At 37.6% G+C, this 23566-nt stretch overlaps 1 protein-coding gene across 1 annotated transcript in view; it reads left to right on the top strand.

The window, feature by feature from the left end:
- Positions 1-23566, top strand: part of SPON1 (spondin 1) — a 206921-nt gene that overhangs the window by 48759 nt on the left and 134596 nt on the right. Inside the window, exons 4-6 of the mRNA XM_067296173.1 lie at positions 13322-13395; positions 16255-16377; positions 21659-21807. Of these exons, the coding sequence (XP_067152274.1) occupies positions 13322-13395; positions 16255-16377; positions 21659-21807 (346 nt within the window). The remainder of the gene's footprint in view (positions 1-13321; positions 13396-16254; positions 16378-21658; positions 21808-23566) is intronic.

The following is a 23566-nucleotide window of genomic DNA, read 5'->3' as shown; positions in this document are numbered from 1 at the left end:
ATTGATCAGAAGTCAAATGGATTCATGTTTGGTACTTAGCAAAGATATATGCACAATACAAAACTGTTATTTTTATTTCCTAACACTTACAGATACGGACTTCCTTGCTTCTTCTACATGTTCAGCAATATTCTGAGACTGCTAATTACTCATTAAAATACGTGTTAAAATCATGCACTTACAAAAATCATATGAAGTAGCAAGTCAGGTAATGCCTCCTAGTAATTCCACTTTCTGCTCTGAAAATTCAAGGTAAATAGAGAAGCTATAGAAAATGATGATGGAAGGGATGTCAGTGAAATACCTAATTCTTCTGGTGTCTAGCAACAGGATTGACTTTGCTTGAGTTGCCCCTTGCCAACACTTATCCATCGCTGCTGTTCTGAACATCTAGTAATGGAGGCGTGACAGTCCCGATAAGGGAACCGATACCAATGCTTACCTCTCATTGCTACTGTTCTGCTGAAATGATTCCTCTGGTACCCCTTAATCTCCAGTACTGTCCTTTCCTTCATTAGCCCTCTTTTCACCCCGCATCTTCCTTCAGTCGTCTTTTCTCTAGATTACTCAATCCCAGCTCCTTCAATCATATTTCCCATAGAGAAATTTCTAGATATCTGATTGTTTTCATTAGTCTCTTCTGAACTTTCTCCAAATAATCCATATCCTTGAGTTGTAGTACCCAGAACTGGGCGGCATCATCCTATGGATGCTTTACATATGACAAAAGAATGACACCATGTGGTCTTAGAGAAAGTGCTTTCATTGGGGTGTCTGCTGTTTTTTTCCACAGGAGAATAACATTTACTTGTGTTCAACTTTTGATCCACAAAATTCCCTTATCCTGCTATTGAATACTTCTGGCTCAATGGCCTGTTCCTCTCTGTGCAATTATTCTTATCTAAAACTAGAACTTTGTATTTAACGTTATTCAATTACTGTTTTTTTTCAGAATTCCTCAAATTTGTGAACTGTTTTGTGTTTTGATCAACCTTGCTTACACTTAGCTTGATGTTGACTGCAGTCAGTAACTTGCTCTCTCCATTATTCAAGTTACTAATGAAAGTATTGAAATATGCATGACCTCCCTGAACTTTAAGCTGTTCTGTGGGTTCCAACTGAGTTCCAACCGTATGAAAAAGCAAATCTGTTTGTTTTAAACATTTAACATTGCAGTCTAAAAATCCATGCCATCTAATTCTGATGAAATTGGTACTAAGTATTTTTAATCACACTTTGAAAATTGGCTAGTTTGATGTATCAGTATATTTTAAGTCCTTAAAAGGCCATATAAATTAAAAAAAAATCAAGAAAATGTTTTTTATTTACCATAACTTGTATTGGAGAAGGATAAATCCTCAAAAATTTATTACGTGCATTTACATAGCCTTGCGGAAAAAAGCAAAAGGATTAAGACATCTACGGAGGAAAGTTTCCTATACTCTCTTGAACTGAACTTTGATTTTGTCTGAATTTTGCTCTGAGTAAGTGGGGAGATAAATTAGAGTAAACGCTGATTTATTTCTGGCTCAGTCTCTAGTAAGGTCTACATTTTCATATATTTCAAGTAGCCAAAAAAAAAAAAAAAAAAAGACTCCATCATTTTCTTATTGTTTGCTGTTTGTAAATGAAAATCATTGTTAATTTTGAGTCTGACAGCTGTAGAAGATTTGCCATTCTGCAGCAGCTGTCAGTAGCGCTCTGGTTTGTTTTATAAACAGATGTTTAATTTGACTTCAATGCCGTTATCAATTTTTGAGGAGAAACAAAGAGAGGAAAGGAATAGAAATAATCATGATAGTCATAATTTGATTTTCTTTCAAAACATAAGTCAGAGTCACTGTTGATGACTTCAGAAGTGTGTTCATATTTTTGACTGTTGAATGTTCTAAATCAGTTTTTTTAATTACATGAACTGAAATTAAGCTTTCTCAGTGCATGATAAGTCATGTTAAGGAAGAGATTATTATGTCAAGATTTGAAGGTATTCATGTAGTATGTCTTAGAAAACAAAGAGTAACTTTTTAAGATGCATATTTTAGTTATGGATCAAAATATCTTACTGTTTCTTAAAATTACAGTGAAAGTGATTTTGTTTCTATGTTCAAACTAGGGCATCGGTGGGCCTGATCTCATACTCGTACATGTTGTTCACTGTAGTATAATAGTAGTCTCATTTCACATCAACAAAAGTGAGGGGCAAAGCGGTCCCAGGAATGAGGAAGTGAGATATTGAAAAAGCTAACTAATACGCTGTGGTTCTCTTTTAATTTTAGTAACCACAGACTTGATCCAGTATGTGACCAGTGCCTAAGATGGTTTAATAAAATGTGCAGTTAGAATATGTTGGCAAGATCCCCCGTTGCTGAAAATGGGTGTAGATTCAAGAAAGAGATTTGAAATTAGGAGCATATAGTCTCAAGCCTACTGCCCTATGGCAATTCTTAAATGTTACAAAGTCTAATTTAAATTAGTCATAAAGATGGCAGGTCTTACTGGTCATTTTTACCTTCCTAATATAATCCGATTAGGTATTTAAAGACTATGCATTTTTCTCAGGGCATATGAATAAACATGAAGTTAAACATGTATAAGATTTTCTGCATTAGCAGAATTTTTCTAGCTTGCTGAGTTCAATATTTGCTGCACGGCCATGAAAATCTAGAACAGCTCTGCATAGAACATTTTATAGTTAAAATTTCAAGCACAGCTGTATTTCAGTATGAAAGACAAATGGCTGAATTTACAAAGTGTCAGACTCTACTATCCTTATAGTATTTAGCTTCTCTTGTGGATTTAAATATATTAACTGGAAACACTCCAAGAGTAAGGTATTAAATAAATTAGAGTTTCAGAATCTGAACATGGTGTTTATCTTGATTCTTTGTTCATATGAACCACTACTGAACTAATTTCAATTTGTTTCCTTAAAGGGGCAGCTGTATGTGTTATTGTAATTTTTTAGAAATGATAGAAGGAAAAAAATCACCGAGAAATGAATTGCTCTTTGTGTAAACTGGACTGTTCAATTGACTCTTAGTGTCTTTCTACTTATCTGTCCTGACTTTTTTTGAAGAGATTTATGAAAGGGTTGAAATATAAAATTCAGCCAACAGTTGGGTGGACCATTCCTTTTGTTTCCTTGTTATAATTAGATACCGACTTTTTCAATCTTTTCTGCTTCATTAGATATGCATTAAGTATCTTTACTATCTGAACAGCAGCAGTCTGCACGCTTTCTGCACTGCTCTCCTGAAGAAATGGATTTGTTGCTCAGTCAGTTCACTGCTTCAGCAGAATGTAGCTTAAAGTCTTGCAATGCATCAGAAAACACACTTGATTTCTTTAATAGTTTCTGGGTTTTCATTTGCTGCAGAGAAGATAGGCTTGCTGACATGGGGGCCTGTGTCTTGAGAAGGAACCAGCTCTGTTCATTATGAGGATAATGGGCTTGACCTGCGCTCGCTTACTGTACTGGTGGTGTACCTCACCTGGTGATAAGCCAAATATGTACCGACAGCTCGTTTAAGCTGTAGAGATTGCTTATCATAATTTTTTTTTTAATAGATTTCTCTGAAGATGGAATATACACTGGTTCTGTGCATGGAAAAAAGGTGTACTTTCTCATGATACAAATGCCTTGCAATTGTTTGCTAACATATATTTATGATAGGACAGGCAATTCATATACAAAATAGAAAAAGGCTCCATACTGCAGAGATGACGCCATGTATTTGAGGTACCATCATTTCTGATAGTTCATAAGGGAGTTTTCTTGTTCATCAGAGTTACTTTAGGTAATAAATACTAATAAACAGGCATTTATGTAGTTTACTTGAGTAAATCATAGACATAACATTGTCTTCAATAAATGGAATAAAAACAGATAGCTCTTCATTCTTGCTAGTTTTAAAGTAGTAGTCTATATTTCTACCACCTGTAGTTCTACTCACAAAGTACTAAGAATGTTCAGAATAATAAATAAAATAAAGTTAAACTCATGAAAAGGAGACAAATTTCAGTATACTTTCAGATGTGTTTTATGGATTGTCTTTATCAAAAAAAAACGTGGCTCAGCAAGAATATAGTTTTAAGTGATGTCCTTATAATTTTCTAGTTTTCCAGAGGCTACTTATGCATCAGAAGAAATTGAGGCTCTGATTCTCTTCCAGTTAAGTGAAATTGAAGTTGGTAATTGATTTCAATGGAAGTAAAGTCAGGTAGGATAATCTCAGGAGGGTATTACCACACAATCAGCAGTAGCTTAAGATTGCAGGGCACATCTAGGTTTTTAAAACACTCTCACTATCAGTGTATCTGATAACTGTATGTTTTTGATTTTCAAAGTGTGTGGTGTTTCTCTGTCTCTCTTTCTCTGTAAATGTTTGGTGGAAGCAAATGACTGTCAGTGATGAAAAGCAGCGTCAGATATGTAAGCCTTGCATTTTGTCTTGAAGATCAGGAGATTTGTTTTTCTTTGTGCTTCAGCTGAAAAATCTGAACCGACTATTGAAAAAGTTTAAATTGCACTGCTTGGGTATCAATCTCAAATACATAACTGAGTTACCTATTTTCCATACATCTGAAGCAGGACCTCTTCTTGTCTTTACTATGCTTAATCCATTGCTCTATTTTCTTCTGTATCTCAAATCACTCTTGATGCGTCTCAGTTATGCTAAAACATCTTCCTCTTTAGGAGTTTCTGATGAACTTAAGAATCTAATTAACTGCACTTGCTGGCTTCCAGTTTCTACTCCCTGCCTGCTTCCTAAAGCAGCTAATACTAAGGTTAATTTATCATCCTAGTCCTTTCCATTACTACTTACTACTTTTCACAATCCTGCTTTAATAGTTCTGTTTATGTGCTCTACTTGTCCTGAAGATTGGGGGTGATGCAGACTGTGTAGCTTTTGCTTAATCCCTGATCCTTTAAGCATAGTTGTAATCACTTCCTCCATGAAATGATGAGCTTTGTTTGGGTCAGTGAGGCTTTAGGAGTCCCACAGAGGCACAAGGCTTCTGAAACCTATTTTTTTCCCCACCACTGCTCTGCTACATGTTGTTTTATCGGAAAGGCTTCAACTCATTCTGAGGAGTCAGTCACTTCCAAGCAATATTTTTTACCACAGCCCGTTTTGGGGAACTAATGTATATAATCTCTTTGTAATCACATCTGACAACCCACTGCTGCACCGAGGGGAGATGACTAGACTGTGAGCTTGCCCTGCTTCTAACCTTTCCTGCTACTTCCTTAACTCTAAGAGTATTTTTCCAGTTTTCATGTAACATGTTATAATGTGTTCAGCAATTCTTTTTACTGTCTTAGTCCTTTTGTTTCTAGTAACTGCCATTGCTGTTCACATCATATATCCCAGGTTGGCTGCTGCTTTAGTTGCTGAATCTGCCTTATTGTCCCCTTCAGATTTCTGATTCTTATTCCTTTCAGCCTTTAGGTGACTAATTCACAACTGATTCCCATGGTGATTCCCCCACTTATAAATCTCTTCTGCACCAATCCTTATTCAAAATTAGCTTTCTGTCACTCAGCCTCTCCCTTCTCTTAACCCAGTCAAACATCCAATATCATATTCCCTTCACACAATAATTCAAATCAGGTAAGATCCCAACCCACAGAACCTTTTGTTGTCCTAAGACTTCAAGGACTTCTTGTAGTCTCTTTGCTGGGCTGGCCTGCTTGGGGATGTTCCTTGTGTCCTGTTCAGTTCAAGGCACACATACCTTATGTACCGCTTTCATCCATATACTTTGAAATTCCATCAGTGAACCAAAGGTGATTTGTGCTGTAATTTTGCACTAAAACTCTTCAAAATCTTCCTCAGTCCCATGTGTAGGTGTTGTTTGTAAATGACTGGGCATTGCCATTCTGCTCCCATATTGATTAGAGCATAGGTTAAGAGATAAGGTTACTGAAAGTTTCTAAGGTTAATCCGTGGTTCATTAATATTAATGTCTACAGAACAAGTATTGGAAACTCTGAGCTTCCTGTCAATGAGCCTGATAGAACAGACTTTAAAGAAGACAACTGGATCACAACAGGGGCAGTACTTGTGAATATCTCAAAGTTATGTATAGTCCTAGCTGCTGGTAAGCATTCCTAAACAGTGGCTGATTAGCACACCTCTGGTATTGGTGGTCTTATGGATTCATACGTTACTGGAACCGATTTGTTCTTTTGATCTTTTATAGCAAAAGTGCTGCCAGTGCTGCTGGTATGGTGGCTAATCAGACATAAAAAGGATGTATTGATTTTGGCATTTTTAGAATTGAAACATGAAGAACAAAAAACCTACTGCACAGGTTCCTTCTCATTTCGTTCTCTAAAAATTTATCAGAATTTTTCAACAATACTTGCTGTAGATCCTTACTCCAACTAATTTTTGCAACCAGAACAACTGCATGAACCAGAGATACCACCCTAACACTGTCCTTGGCCACAAATTCATTGCAGCAAATTTTTGACAAGGCATAGAGGAGGAGCCTGGTGAAATCCTCCCTAATGATGTAGAATAATTTCATAGATTATTTTGAACCATCTTTGATAATTACATTTGTCTTATGAGTGGACTGATCTTTTGCCTAGTTATCAAATACAATTTGAATGTGCCTTCTTCCTGCATACTGCCCATTAGGAATGAAGAAGGATGAAAGATCTCAGCTGCCGATCTCAACCCTTCTATCTTTATTAGTCCTTTCTTTTCTTTCCTTCCCCTGCGCTCATGTCTTCTAGCATAAACATCCCGTGTCTCCTGGCATCAGCTGTGTGAATGTTCAGCAGGCTGCAGGCTCAGCTGTCAGTGAAAGCTCTTAGAAAAGACCAGATAGAAGAGATGCAGTTGCTAAAGGTGTTAATTCTTGAAAGCTGAAAGCTCTGGCTCAGCTGCACTAAGGAAATAGGAGGTCTCTTCGTTCTGATGGTTCCAGGTCCGGTTACAGTGCATTTAGGGAATCTGACTTGACCTCAAATACTGAAGGTATCTGTCCTATCTATGCCTGCACCAAAATGAAACTTCTTTAGGCAAATACATTAATAAAATTAAAGCCTCTTTTAAGAAGAAGTAATAGTAAACATTTTAATATCAAATCAAGTTAGCCTACTTACAGTGACTGTTAATTTGTTCTGTCATACATGGTAGTGCTTTAACTTTCAGGTACTGTTACTGAAATGAGGTGAAGATTTTTCTGGTCTTGGAAAGCATCAAATACATTATTTGTACAATTCATGCAACTAAATAATCAGTATTCTGTAAGGGTGATGGACATAATTAGTATATTGTTCTTGTTATATACTTTTAACATATGAATATGCCTTCTGCTGATTGCTGTGCAAGAGTGGCATATCAGCAGAGGTCAAGCAGTGATAATTTGTTAATTTTCTAAGTGAGGACTTGTGAGGAGTAGCACATGCGGGAAGTTTTAAAACATAGCCTTTCCCTGTGCAGTTCATCATCTGCTGCTTCCTGCCGTAGTTCGGGAAGTGGGCTACCCACTCGGAAAAGGGGGACCTGGTTGCCTCTCTCTTTTCTTGCTTCCCTGGAATATCCAGAGGAATCAATCTTTGTTCTCTCTGCAGGTGGGTGAGTCACACAGGTTGCATGGACCTTTTAAGCAGGAATAAAACCATGCTTGACAAGTTGTATTTTTTGTTTTTATTTTTGTTATTTTGTTATTTGTTTATTGTTGTTTATTTTTGTTTTGAATTTAGGATTTGTTGGTTAATACAGAAATGCTGCCTTCTCTGTGAAATTGTCGCCTTATCAGACCTTATCACAAGTTAGCTCAATGAATGTTACCATCAGGTGGTATCAGACTAGACTGCAGCTCTGGCCTCGCTAGCTTGATAAAAGCTATACTCCCACCTTTGATAGATTGTGATTTCTGTCTGCTACACTGAATTAGTACTCAGAATAGTGAAGTAAATATATCCTCCAACCAGTGTTGTCCAGTATTTTCTAACTCTTCTTTACAGTGTGATTTATAATGCTTAGTCTTGAAATCCAAGGAGATGGTACTTACTACAAAAAATTGTGGCTAACAAAATACCTGGTGAGGCTACAGGCCACAAATAGCAATGGGTGTTAAGGAACCTGAAATTTGCTCAAGAGGCCTAGGCAAATTCACTCCTTCATCTTTTTATTTTTCCTTTGTTTTTTCTTTGTTGCAAGTAAAAGATGTGTAATGTATATGTCAGAAATGATCCTGTCAGTATGAGTCTTTTTCTGGAGATTTTAAATTTAATATTTATGCCTTGTGACCATTCAAGCAAAGAACAGAGGGGTTTTTCTGAGGGCAAATGCAACATAGCAGCATATATAATTGTGTTTTCCCTTAGAGCTTTTTGTTGTATTATGTATGATGGCCAGATCAGTCCTGAAGTCAGTGAGCTGCTGTGCATGCGTGTAATGGTAGAACTAAGTATGATATGAAGGATGACCAGAAGGTTTTTGAAGCTGGAACATATTCATAAGGCAAATTTGGAATACTTTGCTCTTGATGTGGAGTTTTGCTCAACTGTATTTTCTGACAGTATGGGTGGAATGAATTTAAGAGTAAAACTGAAGAAGAATATTCTGGTGTGTATGGATGCACTGAATTGTAAATGAGTAATTTTTGTTGTTTCCAGCTGACTAATGTATTAGAGAAAAGGCAGTCATAATGTGCAGAGATGTAACTGCTGAGTTATGGGAACGCTGATGAACTTGACATTAATATTATTCTGTTTTATACAATATTGAATATCAAGTTTGAATGGTTGGCCCAAACCACGTTACCAGCATACTTACATACAACCATACCAGCATACAAACAAAAAGCATACTTAAAAACAAACAAACAAAACTACGTTAGGGACCGAAGTTAGGTATCAAGAAAGAAATAATTTTAGGCAAGTTTTTTATAGTACTGACCCCTGTTGATGACTGATGACAAAGTTAGACTCTGATTTAGCTGGAGCTTTTCATTTTTCCTTGGTGAGGCTTTTTTTTTTTTTCTTTTATTCACATTTAACTTCTTTGTTAAGTTTCCTAAAGCATTTTTTTGTCCTGCCATCTCACAGGCTTTTAAATACTGATTTTTACTCCCAACCTCTTGCAACCTCTTGCAGTATCACTGAGTGTAGTACCAGTAGTTCTTTCCCATGTGTATAAATCAGAAAGGTTGTCCCACACTGGGAATTGCTGCATTTGTAGCTGTTGTAATGCTAAGCCAAGAAATTTAATACTGCAAAGCGTATGAAAATGTTCTTTTTCGTAAAAAGATTATGCTGCACCTTTGTGGATAAAGAGGTAGAGTGGTTTGTCACGTAGGGAAGGAATGGAACTGCCCGTTGTGAAGGGGGAGGTAACGACCAGAGTGTCACGCACACTACTTCTTTGGTTCACGTCAGCTCTGACTTGGCATGATGCTTAAAACCTATTCCATATATGTCATTAGAGAAGGAGGCTTCTAAGGAGGTGTTACCCTGAAAGCTGATAGAACTGGAAAAAGAGGACGACAAGCTTTCAAATCCAGCATACCTTCACCTGCTCCAGCAAAATCTGTTTTGTTAAAATGCGACTCTATTATTGTACTTCATGGTTTTGATGCAAGCTTAAAAAATGTCATAGAAACAATTCTTAAAGATACTCTTCCTTACTTCTTTTGTCACATCATTACACCCACAGACAGCACTTCAAAATAAAAGAGTATTTTTGTTGATGCTGTGATTTGACAAAAGGAGTAAGGAAGATGATCTAAAACTGTTTCTATGGAAAAAAGAAAAAAAGTAGTCGTGGTTTCTGGGATGACTTGGAGCATCCCCAAGGCTGCTCTGAATTTTTATGGCTTATGACACTTCTGGTCTGTTAATATCCAAAGTGCAATACATGTGACTCCCGTGCAGCCTTTCTCAGCAGGATGGCACAATCATTGAGGCAAGTGTGCTGGAGAGGGAACATCTCCTTCCAGGCAGTTCCCTCAGGGCAGATCCCCCCCTCACGCTCCAACCAAACCAAGACAGAGCAAGGGCTCCAACCGACTGGTACCCAACCTGTCAGCATTCCTGAGTTGTATTGCCAAGCCACATATTACAGAAGCTACCTGATATTCCTTCATTTTGCTGAGAACTGCAAAACAGAAATAATAATAAACAACATTTTTAGGGTTTTTCCATTTTAGGGGCTAAAACAGGTGCTACTAGATGTATAGAAAAGGAAATGAGTTTGCTTCTAGCATATATGGTTTTCTTCCTTTTAATATGGTGAGGCAAAAGCTTTAACACAAATCTCAAAGTATCATTTTGAAGGTAATGACACTCAAACAGGTTTTGAAGTCGTTTCTTTTCTTTTTCTTTCTTATTTCATAGTAAACTATGAAATATGTGATGTGTTGGGGGGGGCTGATTTTCCTTTACCCATTTTGATGGGTTGGTTTTGTTGATAGTCACAGAGAGAAAAAGTCAGTTAAAAATTCCATTAAATCTGTAAGTATATAGAGGAAAACCATCTGGATCTCCCCTTCCCTTTAAGTTCAGACAGCACTGCAGATTAGAAATGCAAGAAAGGAATTATGCAGACTAAGTGGATGTGTATCTTGTGTAAGTTCTTAAAACTTTCTTACTTTTCTGTAAAAATTAGCAATTTAATTTTTAGTCTGTTTTTATAAGCCTCAAAACTCAAGTTTCTTTAGTCAAAATCAGAACTATTACAGAGGAATAAAAGTTATGTCAGAACCATAAATAAGCAATAAAAGGTGGTAATAATAAAAAGCAGGTAAATATACTGATCAGATTCTTTGGTCAGTCTTTAATCTACAAGCTGATTATCAAAACTAAATATTTTAAAAATAATTTAATACTGTATCTGAGTATATCTAATGTTATGTGCCTAATTTGGGTATTTATGCATTCATGTTAGATGCCAATCCTGTTCCAGTTAGAATCAGTAACAAAACTCCTTTTGGCTTCATTAAGATGATTCACTCCATACATAATTTCAAACACAGCTGAAGAGACACTGACTCAGAAAGCTGTGAAGATTTTGTTGTTAGAAAAGAAACTGTTCCCTTGGTGTTTCACATGCATGAGATAACTACAGCAGTAAGAGTGAGCGAACTTCAGGCTTCAAAAAATCTTTCTACATTTTATTTCTAAAAGAAGTATTTCTGACATTAAATACTCAAACTGTTTTTGATGTGTGCAGATTGGGGAAGTCCTTTACCAAAAACTTTTTTATTTTTCTTCAGTGTAGGTGTGTTTTGCATTTTACATTAAAATGGTATTTAATACATAGGATCACAGAGTAATTTAAGTTTGAAGGGACCTCTGGAATCCCTTCATTTAGTTCACTCTCCTGTTTGAAGTAGGTGCTGTTGCATCAGGTTGCTCAGGGACTTTTCTGATCCAGTTTTGGATATCTCCGGGGATGGAGATCGCACAACCTCTCTGGGCAACCTGTTCAAATGTTTGATCACCTTGACCACCCTCATAGTGAAAAAGGTTTTCTGTATGTCTGGTTGGCATTTCCCATCTTCCAGCTTGCCTGTTGCCTTGCATCGTATCACTGTGCACCTTTGAGAAGAGCTTAGCCCTGTCTTTTCTGTATCTTTCCATTAGATAAAGACAGGGATAAGATTCCCCCCTCTAGCCTTTTCTTTCTAGACTGAACAAACCCAGCTGTCTCAGCCTGTTTTCATTTATTGTGTACTCCATTTCCCTAATCACCTTGATGGCTCTCCACTGGACTCACTCCAGTAAGTCAATGTCGTTCTTGTACTGGGGGCCCAAAACGTCTCATAGTACTGAAGATGTGCTCTCACAAGTGCTGAATAGAGGGGAAGGATCTTGTCCCTGGCGCCGCTGGCCACGCTCTCGCTAAGGAGCCTCTGCAACTCAGGGTGCTCTTGGCCACCTTTGCTGCGGGGACCTGTCGCTGACTTGTTCAGCTTGTCCACCACCAGGCCCAGCTCCCAGGCCCTGTTCTGCACAGCTGCTCTCTAACCAGTGGGTACCCAGCCTGTACTGTTGCGCCTGGGCTATTCCAGCCCACATACAGGACTTTGCCTTTGACCTTTTATGGGGTTTCTGCCAACCCATTTCTCAAGCCGGGAAAGCCTCTCTGTACAGCCTTGCCCTCCAGCATACCAGCTGCTCCCCCAATTTGGTATCATCCACAAACCTGTTGAGGCTGCATTCCAGCCCATCAGCCAGGACCATTAATAAAGATGTTATTGGCCCTAGTATTGATCCCTGAGGACCTCCTCTAGTAACTGGCTGCATATAAGAAGTTAAACTGGCTGGCGTATGAGATATTAAATTATCTTGACAATGTGAGTTATGATGATGTGAATACATTTCAGCTCAGGGGACTGTTAGTCTAAATTTTATTAATCATCCTAAGTGCTTGTTTGCCAGTTTTATGGTATAGTGCTATAAGAACCATGATTGATGATGTTTCAAAAATTGTAGGTGTTTTAATGAGTCTGTGTGAAGAAAAAGGTTCTCATCTGCAGTGTAGCATCCAAAAATCTTTCAAGTTTTGGTTTTGAATGCAAGAGCCATAAAAACTAAGAGGCTGTCACAGGCTGGCTGTTGTTGGACTCATATTCTTACTAGTAGCTGATTTTTTTTTTTCCTGTTTCTTTCTGGAAACCCTGGAAAAGATATCTGAGAAAGCTTTCATTCCGCTTCTCACATACTTGGTCAGTGTCTTCTGGCACCATTTAAATTGTCCCACAACAGTTCTCGTATTAATATAAGACACATTTAACTAACTCTAGGTTTCATTCACTTTATTTGCAGCAGGCTTGTATTTATCCCTAGCGTAAACACTCGCTCCTACAAAAGAGGCCTAGGAGTTCCCCTGCACCAAACACTGGCAGGTCATGCTCTTGCTCTCTGTGAAAGGCAATGTCGTTTTTCTCTGTTTCACTCTGTGTTTTCACAGCCTTGGTTGGTTGCCTGGATTATCATTTACCACATTGGCCTTTACATGATGCAAGCCCTATTATGAATGAGGGCAAGCTGTAGTTTTCTGCACTCCTTTCAGTTTGATCTAGCTTTAACAGTTTTACAAAAATAAGCATTACGACCTCCACCATACGACTGTGATCACTTCTCTAAAGGTAACAACATTTCAAGTTTCTGCAAAGTGTAATGAAATTCAACTGCAAGTTGAAATACTATGCTATCTGTAGTACTGTTTGTATTATCAGTAGCGGTTAGTATACCTAGATTTTTAGTAGTCCAGTTCTGTCCTTTTACTAGTTTGTGATTTTAGCTTCTTTTTTAAAGGAATAAATGCATTTTAAACTTTTTTTTTCTTTATAGAGCCAGTATTGTGCAGAAGCGCATAATTTATTTTCAAGATGAAGGTTCCCTCACCAAAAAAATTTGTGAACAAGGTAAGATGAAGTAAAGCATCTTTCTGCCCTCATCCACCTTCAAATTTGGGATCTCCTGCTTAATCATGTTCTTCCTTACCATGTATACTGTTCATCTGGATCTTCCTTGCTTTCCCCTAAACATGATCCTTTTACCTTTTTCCCCAATCTGTGTGTGAAAGCCTTTTACTTCCAGGCTGTCATTGCCTAAACCTCAGCATAGCAGAGGTTTTTAAAATTCACATGAGGAAGGAAAAACAGGTAGAATTGTCTTTTAGTGATAGTCTTTGTGTTTCTGCATATGTAAATTTCTCTTCCCCAGGAAGTCTGTTTAAGTGAAGGAAGTTAAGATAATCTCATTTTCCTGTTTTTCCTAGTGTGTTTTGTAGTTATTTTCATGCTGGCTTCTTAAAGCCAGGGTTGTCATAGCAATATATACATATTTTGGGGGGAATTCTATGAAGTACCTCAGGACTGTAAACTCCCTTTGAAAACTATGGGGAATTTTGTAGCTAAATTCTCCATGGACTTTATGAAATCCTTCATCAGTTCATAATACACAGCATATTAAAAAATGAATGAAATATGCAAAGTGACCCTTACATCCTGTAATGCTGGCAGATGGTATTACTTTTGTTACTCCATAAGTAAGTAAATATATGTATGCTACAGTTGTAAATGTTAGGGTTGGTTGTCTGCCTTTAGCAGATATTTCATCTTTGCAGCAGCAGGAGTCTGTTATTAACTTCTGTGTAATAACTACTGTCCGTTCCCTTGATGCTAGCATGTCTATCAACTTTTGATTTAACTTTCACATCACATAATATAATTCTTTCCAGAAGAGACTTCCTAAATTTCTTTGAAAAGTAATAACTTTGTGCAGAAGTGCAGAGATAATTTTTATGGGATAATTCCTATTTCTTCTCCCTGCAAGTTTAGAATTGCAAAAAAGCTGCTTCCTTTTTGAGGTACTTACCAGGCTATCCTTCATTTTTAATAAGCTGAATTTGTGCCAGTAAAGTATTTAATTGTATTTAATAAATGTGGAGTCTCTGACTGTAGCCAAGAAACTCATATGTCATAATTTTGTGCTGTTTCAAATATGGAAAAATGTATGCTAGACTTGCTGGAAAATAATATTGCCCATTCAGTGTTGAATATGATGTAAAAAGCCATCAGAGTAAACAACAACCGTGGGTTTGATTCATATTCCTGAAAAGAAAGAGGATTGAAATATAAAAAGGCAGGGCTATTAAATAAAAGCTAGGGATTTAAAATAAATTTAATTTGTATCTGTACTTGGAAATTATGTCAACATTGTACTTACTAACTTTTGCTGTGTTTTTAAATATTAGTGTCATATTTGGAGAATGTTAGTTGGCACTAGTCAGCCCTGATGGGGAAGGAGTCTTTGGCCATAGCTAACTATTCAATCTATTTGAAGTATTAACCCTCATCTATTTAAAACATTAAAAACAGCCCAAACAATTCAGCTTTCACATTTTTCAACACCGCTGTTCTTCTAGTCTGCATATGACATTAGATAAGGAGAAGGCCATTGGGACTGTTTACAGTTTGGGGGATTTCTGTATTGATCTGTGTCCTGACGTCACTAACTACTGAGGGAAAACATAGAAGCACATGGTCTTAATAACAAAAGGTTTCTGTTTCAGGCACAGGCAATATATGCTTGGGCCTTTGGGGTCAATACAGAATTGCTGTTTGTCCTTTCAGAGTAGATGGAAGTACATGATTCCTTTCTATTGAGAAGAAACGTATGTAACTTGCCTTCAGGTGCTTCAGTAAGACTTCTTGTGCTCACTTGCACAAGAGACAATGTGATCAAGTCCTTAACCTTTCTGTACAGATGACAGAATGACTTTTTATTGCTGGCCAGTTTTCATGAACATGTACTAATTGACACAAATACAGTGCTACTGTAATTTGACTTAGACTGAGGATATGGATTAGATTAAAATTTTTGGATTATGTTCAGCTTTGGCTTTGAGGTTCACATCTGATAAGCTCTTCAGAGTTGAACATTTTAGGACCATGACATCCAGGCTGGAACAGTTCATCTAGCTCATGACCCATGCTCTTACAAGGCCTGTTCAGGAGACAGGTAGAGTTTAGGGAATTGATAGTGGCATCCAACTTTCCTGGCTCTATACTTCTTCAGCATCATGTGTCCAGGAGACTGTTGGTCATAGTATAGCTAAAGGGCTGAAGTACCCTCAGGAAAGATAGCCGTAGGAATGCTGTGCTGTGGGAAAACAACTCATCTAGCCTGATGTCTGCTCCCTGCCTCTCTCTTTGAGAAGTCTTTGGAGATATTGAAGCCAAAAGAGCTGTTGGAATTATTCTGCTCCCAGCTGCCCTCTTCATGGGATGTTTATCAGATCTGGCCACAGAATCATTTGTGAGCAGGAGTGTGTGTATGCAGAAGCATCATTTCTGTTGTGTGTGTGCTGAGGTCCAGCTGAGGTCCCAGAGGATGGCTGTTGCAGTTGGTCGTTACATCTTGCTGGAGAATTTATGTGGTTTGGCTGGCCAGAAAGTTGTGCATACTGTGCTTTGAGATCTTATCAATCAGATAACCAGAAACAAACCCCAGTTTTGAATCTGAAGGCGACCAAAATCATAGTGGCACATGCGTGTTTAAAAACATGGATTTGAATTATTACATCCACCCATGAATACGATCCAGATATTTCAAGGTTCTTGTTTATTCTAATGTAGCCCCAAATTAAAGATAAACAGAAGAAAAAGTGTTTAACTCAAATTTACTTACTGAAGTATTTATTGTTGTAATTTTGTTTTCATTGATTGATGTTGAATTGTAACCATTTTCAATAGGTACTTTCATTGCTGCTTTTTCAGCCTCAGCCTCAGAAGGTGTGACTGACAAACCAATTTTAGACTGTTGTGCCTGCGGAACTGCTAAATACAGGCTAACTTTTTATGGAAACTGGTCAGAAAAAACACATCCGAAAGATTTTCCACGTGAGTATTATTCTTTTAGGACTTGTGATGGGGGTTGGATCTTGTCCTATGATACAAAATATTACTTATTTACACATCAGGAGTGTAAATTATGACATATATGCAGTACTGCTAACACTAAATATTGGAAATTCATGCATCTTCCTGCAAGTGATATGCCTCACAATTGACTTCTAGTGATTTGCCAAAGCTTTGAACTTTGAGGTGCATATGAGATCATGTTTTCAAGATTTCTTTGTGATGAGGTCTACTAAGGTGATTAAGGGACTGAAACATCTCTCATATGAGGAGAGGTTGAGAGAGCTGGGACTGGTCAGCCTGGAGAAGAGAAGGCTCAGGAGGATATTATCAATGTGTACAAATAGCTGATGGGAGGGTGTAAAGAGGATGGGGTCAGACTCTTCTCAGTGGTGCCCAGTGACAGGATGAGAGGCAATGGGCACAAACTAAGTTTTCACAGGAAATTCCACTTGAACACAAGAAAACTCATCTTTACTGTGAGAGTGGTTGAACTTCGCAAGAGGCTTCCTGAACTACAGAATCAATATTGCTGTTGCAATAATCAACATAACTGCAGAAAATTAAAGTTACAAAAACATGCATATTAGGCATTTATTCTTTAATTATTGGCTCAACAGTCTGTGACAATAAAGGCTAGGAAATGTTTTGAGAATGAGTCGCATTTATTGGCCTTTAAACTTTGTTATGTTGTGTGTGGCTGATGTTTATTATAACCTTTTTTTGTAGAATTTTTTTGTATTACTGTCACCATGTCAGAATGTCGTCATGTAATTCAGAGGTGGTTTGTATATCAACTTTTTCATAGTTATAACAGTGTAAGTGATTTTGCTTACATTGATTCTGTTATACTTCTTGTTTTAGGTTGAACATAGCATAGTTCAAATGTGATTTATCAGCATAATACATGGGAGATGAAATAAGCCAAAGAGCCAGTAATTGCAGGAATGCTCTTTTAGGCTATAGGATGATTTATGTATCTGCTAAGTGGCACACACTATATGCATTATTTGTGTGGATTTAGCTGGTAGTTAGAAATAGGGCATGAGAAAATGATTGAAAACTATAAAATTACTGTGACTTAGTGAGATAATACCTGAAAAAATGTCCTTTTTAAAAATCCAAGTCAATGAACACACTAAGAGTATGGGTGCATGACTGAAAGTAAGCAAGTTGCGATAGTTCACCATAATGGTAGACTGTATATACTGCTATCTCTCCCCAATTGCAAAGTAGTGATGTATATTAATATGTTTTACTTCAGAAATTGGAACACACTGAGTCACTTGAGCGCAGAAATAACCCTGTAATGTTAGCAAGATTAAGCCCAGTGATAACAGCTGATAACATTTTACATTGAAATTCCTGAAAGCTAAGAAAAAGATCTTTCTCCAGATGTAGTGGTGTTAAAAATGAAAACCAATTGTCAACATTATTCTCTAAAATGTTGAACTCATGTGGCAATTTACATTAAAATGAAATTCTATTCATGATGGACTGTGGTAAATCACTTATTATTTGTGAAGCCATCACATGAAAAATTTCTATTCTGTTCTTATGTCATCAGCATGACTGAAATAGAAGATTATAAATTTTATATTTCTCATCTTTTTTTTTTTTTACTTATTTTCTGACTTGCCTTAAAAGTCTCTAAGTAATAGGAACTCTGTTTAGCTTTTCTCTGAAGAACTGCTTTCGCCAAACAATGTATTTTCTTTTGCTGTCAGACAAAAATTTTCTGGAAGATATTGGGCAAAGCTTTGAATTACAGGAGACCATTTCTAGGTTTTCACAGATTCCATGGATTAGGAATAATTTTACAATTATTACACCAGTGCAATTAAAATACCTCTGTTCCCTTAAGTCTAAATACATATTGTGTGTTTAGGAGTCATCAGAGCTGCTGAGTTCATAAAACGTTGCTGAGAATGAAACCACTGCAGCATAATCTTGTTCTGAGCATGCCAACCACAGAGTGAATGAGGAGAGGCATATAAATGGCCTTAGAAGGGCCATTTGTTCAAAACATAATTCATAAAATAATTTTGCTTTCTGCAGAACAGGACTTAAGAAGAGCGCGCATGCTTTTCTGCTACATTTTCACAAGCTATCATAGCTCCTGATAATAGGACTACTGGAATCTGAATACTTTATCTGTTATTAAATCTGGTTCAAGGAAGTGGAACCATTAAATTTCCTTTCACATTTGCTAGCCAGAAGGATTTGTATTTACATATGCCTTTGTGGCTTAAAAGCATTTATTGTTTCTGGGAATGATAATGGGAATATTCATGCCCTCCATCGTGATTTCACATGGCCAGTCTACAAAATACATCAGAGAATACATTTTCATATGTGCAGGCACCTTGGTCTATATGCAAAATATGCATTTAATTGTATCAGTTGAGGAGCTACTCATACATAAAGGAAGTGAAATAAGACCATTGAAAACCTGTCTGTATTCTGTTTGCCATCTTAAAATTTGGGTAGTGACCAGAGGGCTGGTGATACAAAATACTTCTGGCCCTTGCTAATGCATGACCCAGCTTATTTGCTACTGAAGAGTTTCTCTAGTGTTTAGAGGAAAAAGTTTAAGAAATTATATTGAGTTGTCTTTTCATTCTCACAGAAACAGGAGGTTCATGGTGATGAGTAAAATTTGCAAGTGTTGGGCAGGTTTGTAGAAAGTTTAGTGCGGATATGGCCTTTGGCAAGGCTCAAATGAGCCTTGAACTGCTCATTTGGGCAAGTAGGTGGGCCAGCTGCTTTCTTTGCACTGCTGATAGCTTTAATGGTGGTCACTGAAATAGGATGGTCTCTGACTGCAATGACTTCAGACTTTCTTGCCCTATTTTGGATATGGAGGGAGAAAAGTTTCAGAGCACCTGGAACATTTCACTGTTGGTTTTACTAATTATACAAGGTGTTTTCTTTAGAGTGTGGCATGTGAGTGAACTTCCTTTTCTTTAGCCTGGTGAATGCAAAGTCACCACCTGTTGTCCCTAGTTGCTATTGTCCATTCTTGCTTAAGGATGAGAGTATTCTTTGAATGGCAGCATTGGCAGGTTATTCCAGAATGGGCATCAAGTTTGTTTGAAGACAAACACCTATAAAAGAGATGCCACTCATTTTGGGGGGGGGATGTTGTCCTAAAGACTTGAGGCTCTCTGGTTCCTCTCTATAGTGACATGGGGTTTTTTTGAAGAGACTATGTGGAACCTTCTCTTTCAATAAGTTTCGGTAAGAGCCACTTACTGCATTTCAGGGAAAGCTGCACCCTATGGCTTGTGAGATAGACAGACCTGCGGGCCAGAAAGAAAGAAGGGGCAAAACGGGCCATCACTGGAGCTGGATGACAGTATCTCTCTTTGGCTTGGCAGGGTGCCTGTGTCTTTTTAAGATGCAGTTATTAGATCTTAGATCAAGAAACAGTCTTCTCACACTGAAGTCTCTTCAGCTATTACCTTTTTGTAGGATGGTTTTGTTTAAGTTTTTTCCTTCCTCCATTTGGGGCTTAATTGCTGATTAGTTTGGATGGGGTCTGAAAATTTCAGTTCTGCTCTAGCTCAGAGCTCAGTAGGTTTGTTTTGGTCCAAGTATAGCACTAGGGAAACTGTAGAGGCTCTATTCATTATGTTGCTAGATCACCTCCTTTCGTCTATTTATTCTGATTGCTGAATTTTTCTAGGCTTTTTTTTCCTACCATTGTTGTTCATTTTTATTTCTAATCTATTTTCCGTATTCCTGGGATTATGTTGGAAACATCTGAGTTTGTTGATTCTGTTCTCTACACTGTCTTTTTCAATTTCATTGTCTCACCATTCACATCTTAAATTTGCATTCCTTTTGTTTACTTCATTATTCATTTTACATTCATTTACTGTACTTTCCAGTTCTGTTCTTACTGTTACTCTTTTCCTTCTGCATTGCAAAGAAAAATGTTAAACCTTGTCTCATTCTATCAGTCTTCCTCACCCCCTGCAGTCTGTCTTTGCACTGTTACTGCACTGTCTGCTTATGCGAGCAGTTCATTTACTCATCCTTTTCCTCTAAGCCCATGTGTTTCCAGAGTGTTGTTTATTTGACACTTAAATGCAAACATGAATTCATTTTTATTTTCAGTACTGGGGGACTTCTGTGACTCCTTACTTCTGTTCTATTCTCTTTTCAATTCCATCAGACTTCTCTAACACTTTTTCTTTAAACTTCCAAATTTTTCTTTTTTCCATTCAGTGAGATAAGAAACCAGACCAGGAGTTCTTTTGCCTGACTCTAGAACACTTACACCATGAGAAATCTGAGCAAGCAAACTGAAGAAATACAGAGACATCAAAATTCACTACTTTGCTTCATTCCTAAAGTACAGGCAACCCCTACTAAAGGTTAAGGGGAAAAAAAACAGACGAGATGCACATATAATTTAAATATGTAGAAGCAGAGAGAATAGGTATGTGAGCATCAATAAAAGCACTTCCTCTCCGCTCTTTCAAAAGTGTTTTGGAAGGAATGCTGGACAGCATTTGCCCACAGAAAGCAAAAGTTATGCCTCCATTTATACAGGGACCTACTGGAGTTGTTTTCTGGCTTTAAGCCCTTTATATCTCCTTGCATGCCTGAAAATGGTTGGGTATAAAGCTATGAACAATAATCTTTGTAACATTTAACAATAATACAGTCATGCTTATACAAAAAATCTAGCATTTGATGGCAACCTGCTGTCTTCACCCAAATGCAAATCTTAGTGTGCGCTGCTGTTAGAAAAGAGTATCGGTAAGAAAATGACTTGCTGTTAAATCTTTGAGTGACCACTGAAGTTTTCTGTTCTAAGTTTCATCCACAAAAATATTTTACATGGAAACCTAAAATTAAAAGGATTCTTAAACTCCCTGAAGAAGCTTAAGTGAAGAATTATACTAAGCCTATCTGTTTCAGGGGGCTGCTTATTCGGTTGAAATACAATCTTTCTCACCATCTCTGTGTTTTGTTATTATAGCTAATATTTACTGTAATGTTATATTTCTGTAGTTCAATGGTTTGTTCTTATTACTCAAAAAATATGGCATATTGTTTTAGTGAGAACCGATGGCATGCAACACGTGAAAATACTCAGTACTCATGAAGATTGGGCGCTTCAGACCTTTCACCTTAATAAAAGGCTATGGATTATGCTTTGAGGCAGTCTTGATGGTAGCGAGTATTGATGTTACAAAAGCCGGTATGTTCATGAACTCTAATCTTTTTTTCTTTTTTTCTTTCTTGAAAGGACGAACCAACCATTGGTCGGCAATCATTGGTAGTTCCCACTCAAAGAACTACATCCTTTGGGAGTATGGAGGATATGCTAGTGAGGGTGTCAAACAAGTTGCAGAGCTGGGGTCCCCAGTAAAGATGGAAGAAGAAATTCGACAGCAGGTAAGTGCAATTTTTTTTTAATTAACAGTATGTGCTTTAAAAAAATGCATCCTACTTAGGACAGTGAATGATTTGTCATTGACAATGCCTGAGCACATCATTGTGCTGGCTAATTTTCAGTTAAGCAGATACAGAAAGCTGCCTGTCTTTCCAGATTCATTCCGACTCTGGCAAACCTTTTTGTCTGTAAAAGGAAAAGTGAGTAGTAGTAGTATTTTGAACTTAGAAGATCTTTGTGTCAGACAAGGCAGAAATCAGAGATATAAAAGGAAAATTCATCTTTCCTGGCTTAATCATGAAGACACTTAATTTGTTAAAGGAGCATCTTGAAGATGGTAAGCAGTATGCCTTATTCCTTTTTGATGTGGTGACAGTTAGTTTATATTGTATTATAGTATTTATAACTTTTTCTTGTGAGCACCTTATTTGCAATTTGCTGCAGATCAATCCAAGTTAGAAATGCTGTTACAGGAAATTGAGGTGATCATTGTTGTTAAGTACGAAAACTTTACACAGTTGCACTAATAAAACTTGATGAGTCAGGAGTATGGTTAAGGGTAGAAGAGCCTTTACTGTACATCATCTTACAAGGAATCGATTCAGCTGAACAGGAATCTATCTTTCAAATAGTTTATGAAGGGTTATAACTTAAGTCAAATAAGAAAAGTTAGACAGATCTGGTTGACAGGAGTCTCTCTCTGCTTCCTCTTTCCTGTTTTTTTTCCCCAAACTGATTAAGTGATGTAAGTGAAGAAAATAGCCCTGGTCCAATGCAGAATTGTTACCTAGGACAACAGAGGCACACCGCAAGGGAGAGCAAAATGTGAGCCAAAGGGCTGCTTCTGGTGTTTTGTGTGCCTGCTTAGCTAAGCCAGCCTCTAGCATGCCATGAGAGGCACAATTTGGTCTTTAATTGAAATGCAGTACTTCTCAGGTATTTCTTGAAGGCTTTCCACTTCTAGAGGGGCAAGGAGTTAAAAGTCGGTAAACTAAGATCTCCTGTCATTGCTGTTTGTAGGATGATAATGATGAGGTTCTTGTTCCTCTTTGCTTCCTTTCTGTGTTAGCTGGTATCCTGCTTCTGTTGTTGTTTTGCAATTCGACATGCACACGCTGCCATCTGCACAGCACTCCCTGGGGCTCTGGCACCTCTGCGTCTCGCCCCTCCGGCAGCAAGAGGGGCTTGGGGAAAAGCCAGCCCCCCTGCCTCTTTCTCCTCAGCTGTATGCAGTCATCTGTCTTGCCTACACAGTAGCAGAGCAGAGTTAACACTTCCTCTGGAAAAAGATAAGCATTTTTATTCAATTAGTGACCCTCCTAGAATTCAAAAGGTTGTATGTAAATAATTAGGTGTTAGGGATCTAAACATTTTCCACTGAACTTATATTTAATGAGTACTTCCTGCAGAAAATTTTAGCTTGTTGAGTATCTGAATATACTGAAGCGAGAAGTTCAGGGCCCAAATGCAATTACATCTTTATGGAAGCTCCACCACAGTGCCCTGGTGGAGTGACCTTTAAGGCAGTCATGCTGCTATTTTCATATGTGGACCGGGTGCTGAGGCTCCTCTCCCAAGGTGCAGGTAATGTCCAAGGAGGAAAGAACACGATTTGTCTTCTTGGGGTGCTGGGGGAGAATTTGGAGCAAAGTTATATATACTTGAGTAGGCTAGCTGTGGCTAAAGCCCCTTTTGGCTACTAATTTCAGGAAAAAGCAAATTTTCTGATTTGGAATATAAAATGAATAAGGAAGACATTTA

This window comes from Apteryx mantelli, chromosome 4 (genome assembly GCF_036417845.1).
Source record: "Apteryx mantelli isolate bAptMan1 chromosome 4, bAptMan1.hap1, whole genome shotgun sequence".
In the NCBI taxonomy this organism is placed as follows: Eukaryota; Metazoa; Chordata; class Aves; order Apterygiformes; family Apterygidae; genus Apteryx; species Apteryx mantelli.
The sequence above is the reverse complement of the archived record's forward strand: the minus strand, read 5'-3'. Positions and strand labels throughout refer to the sequence as shown.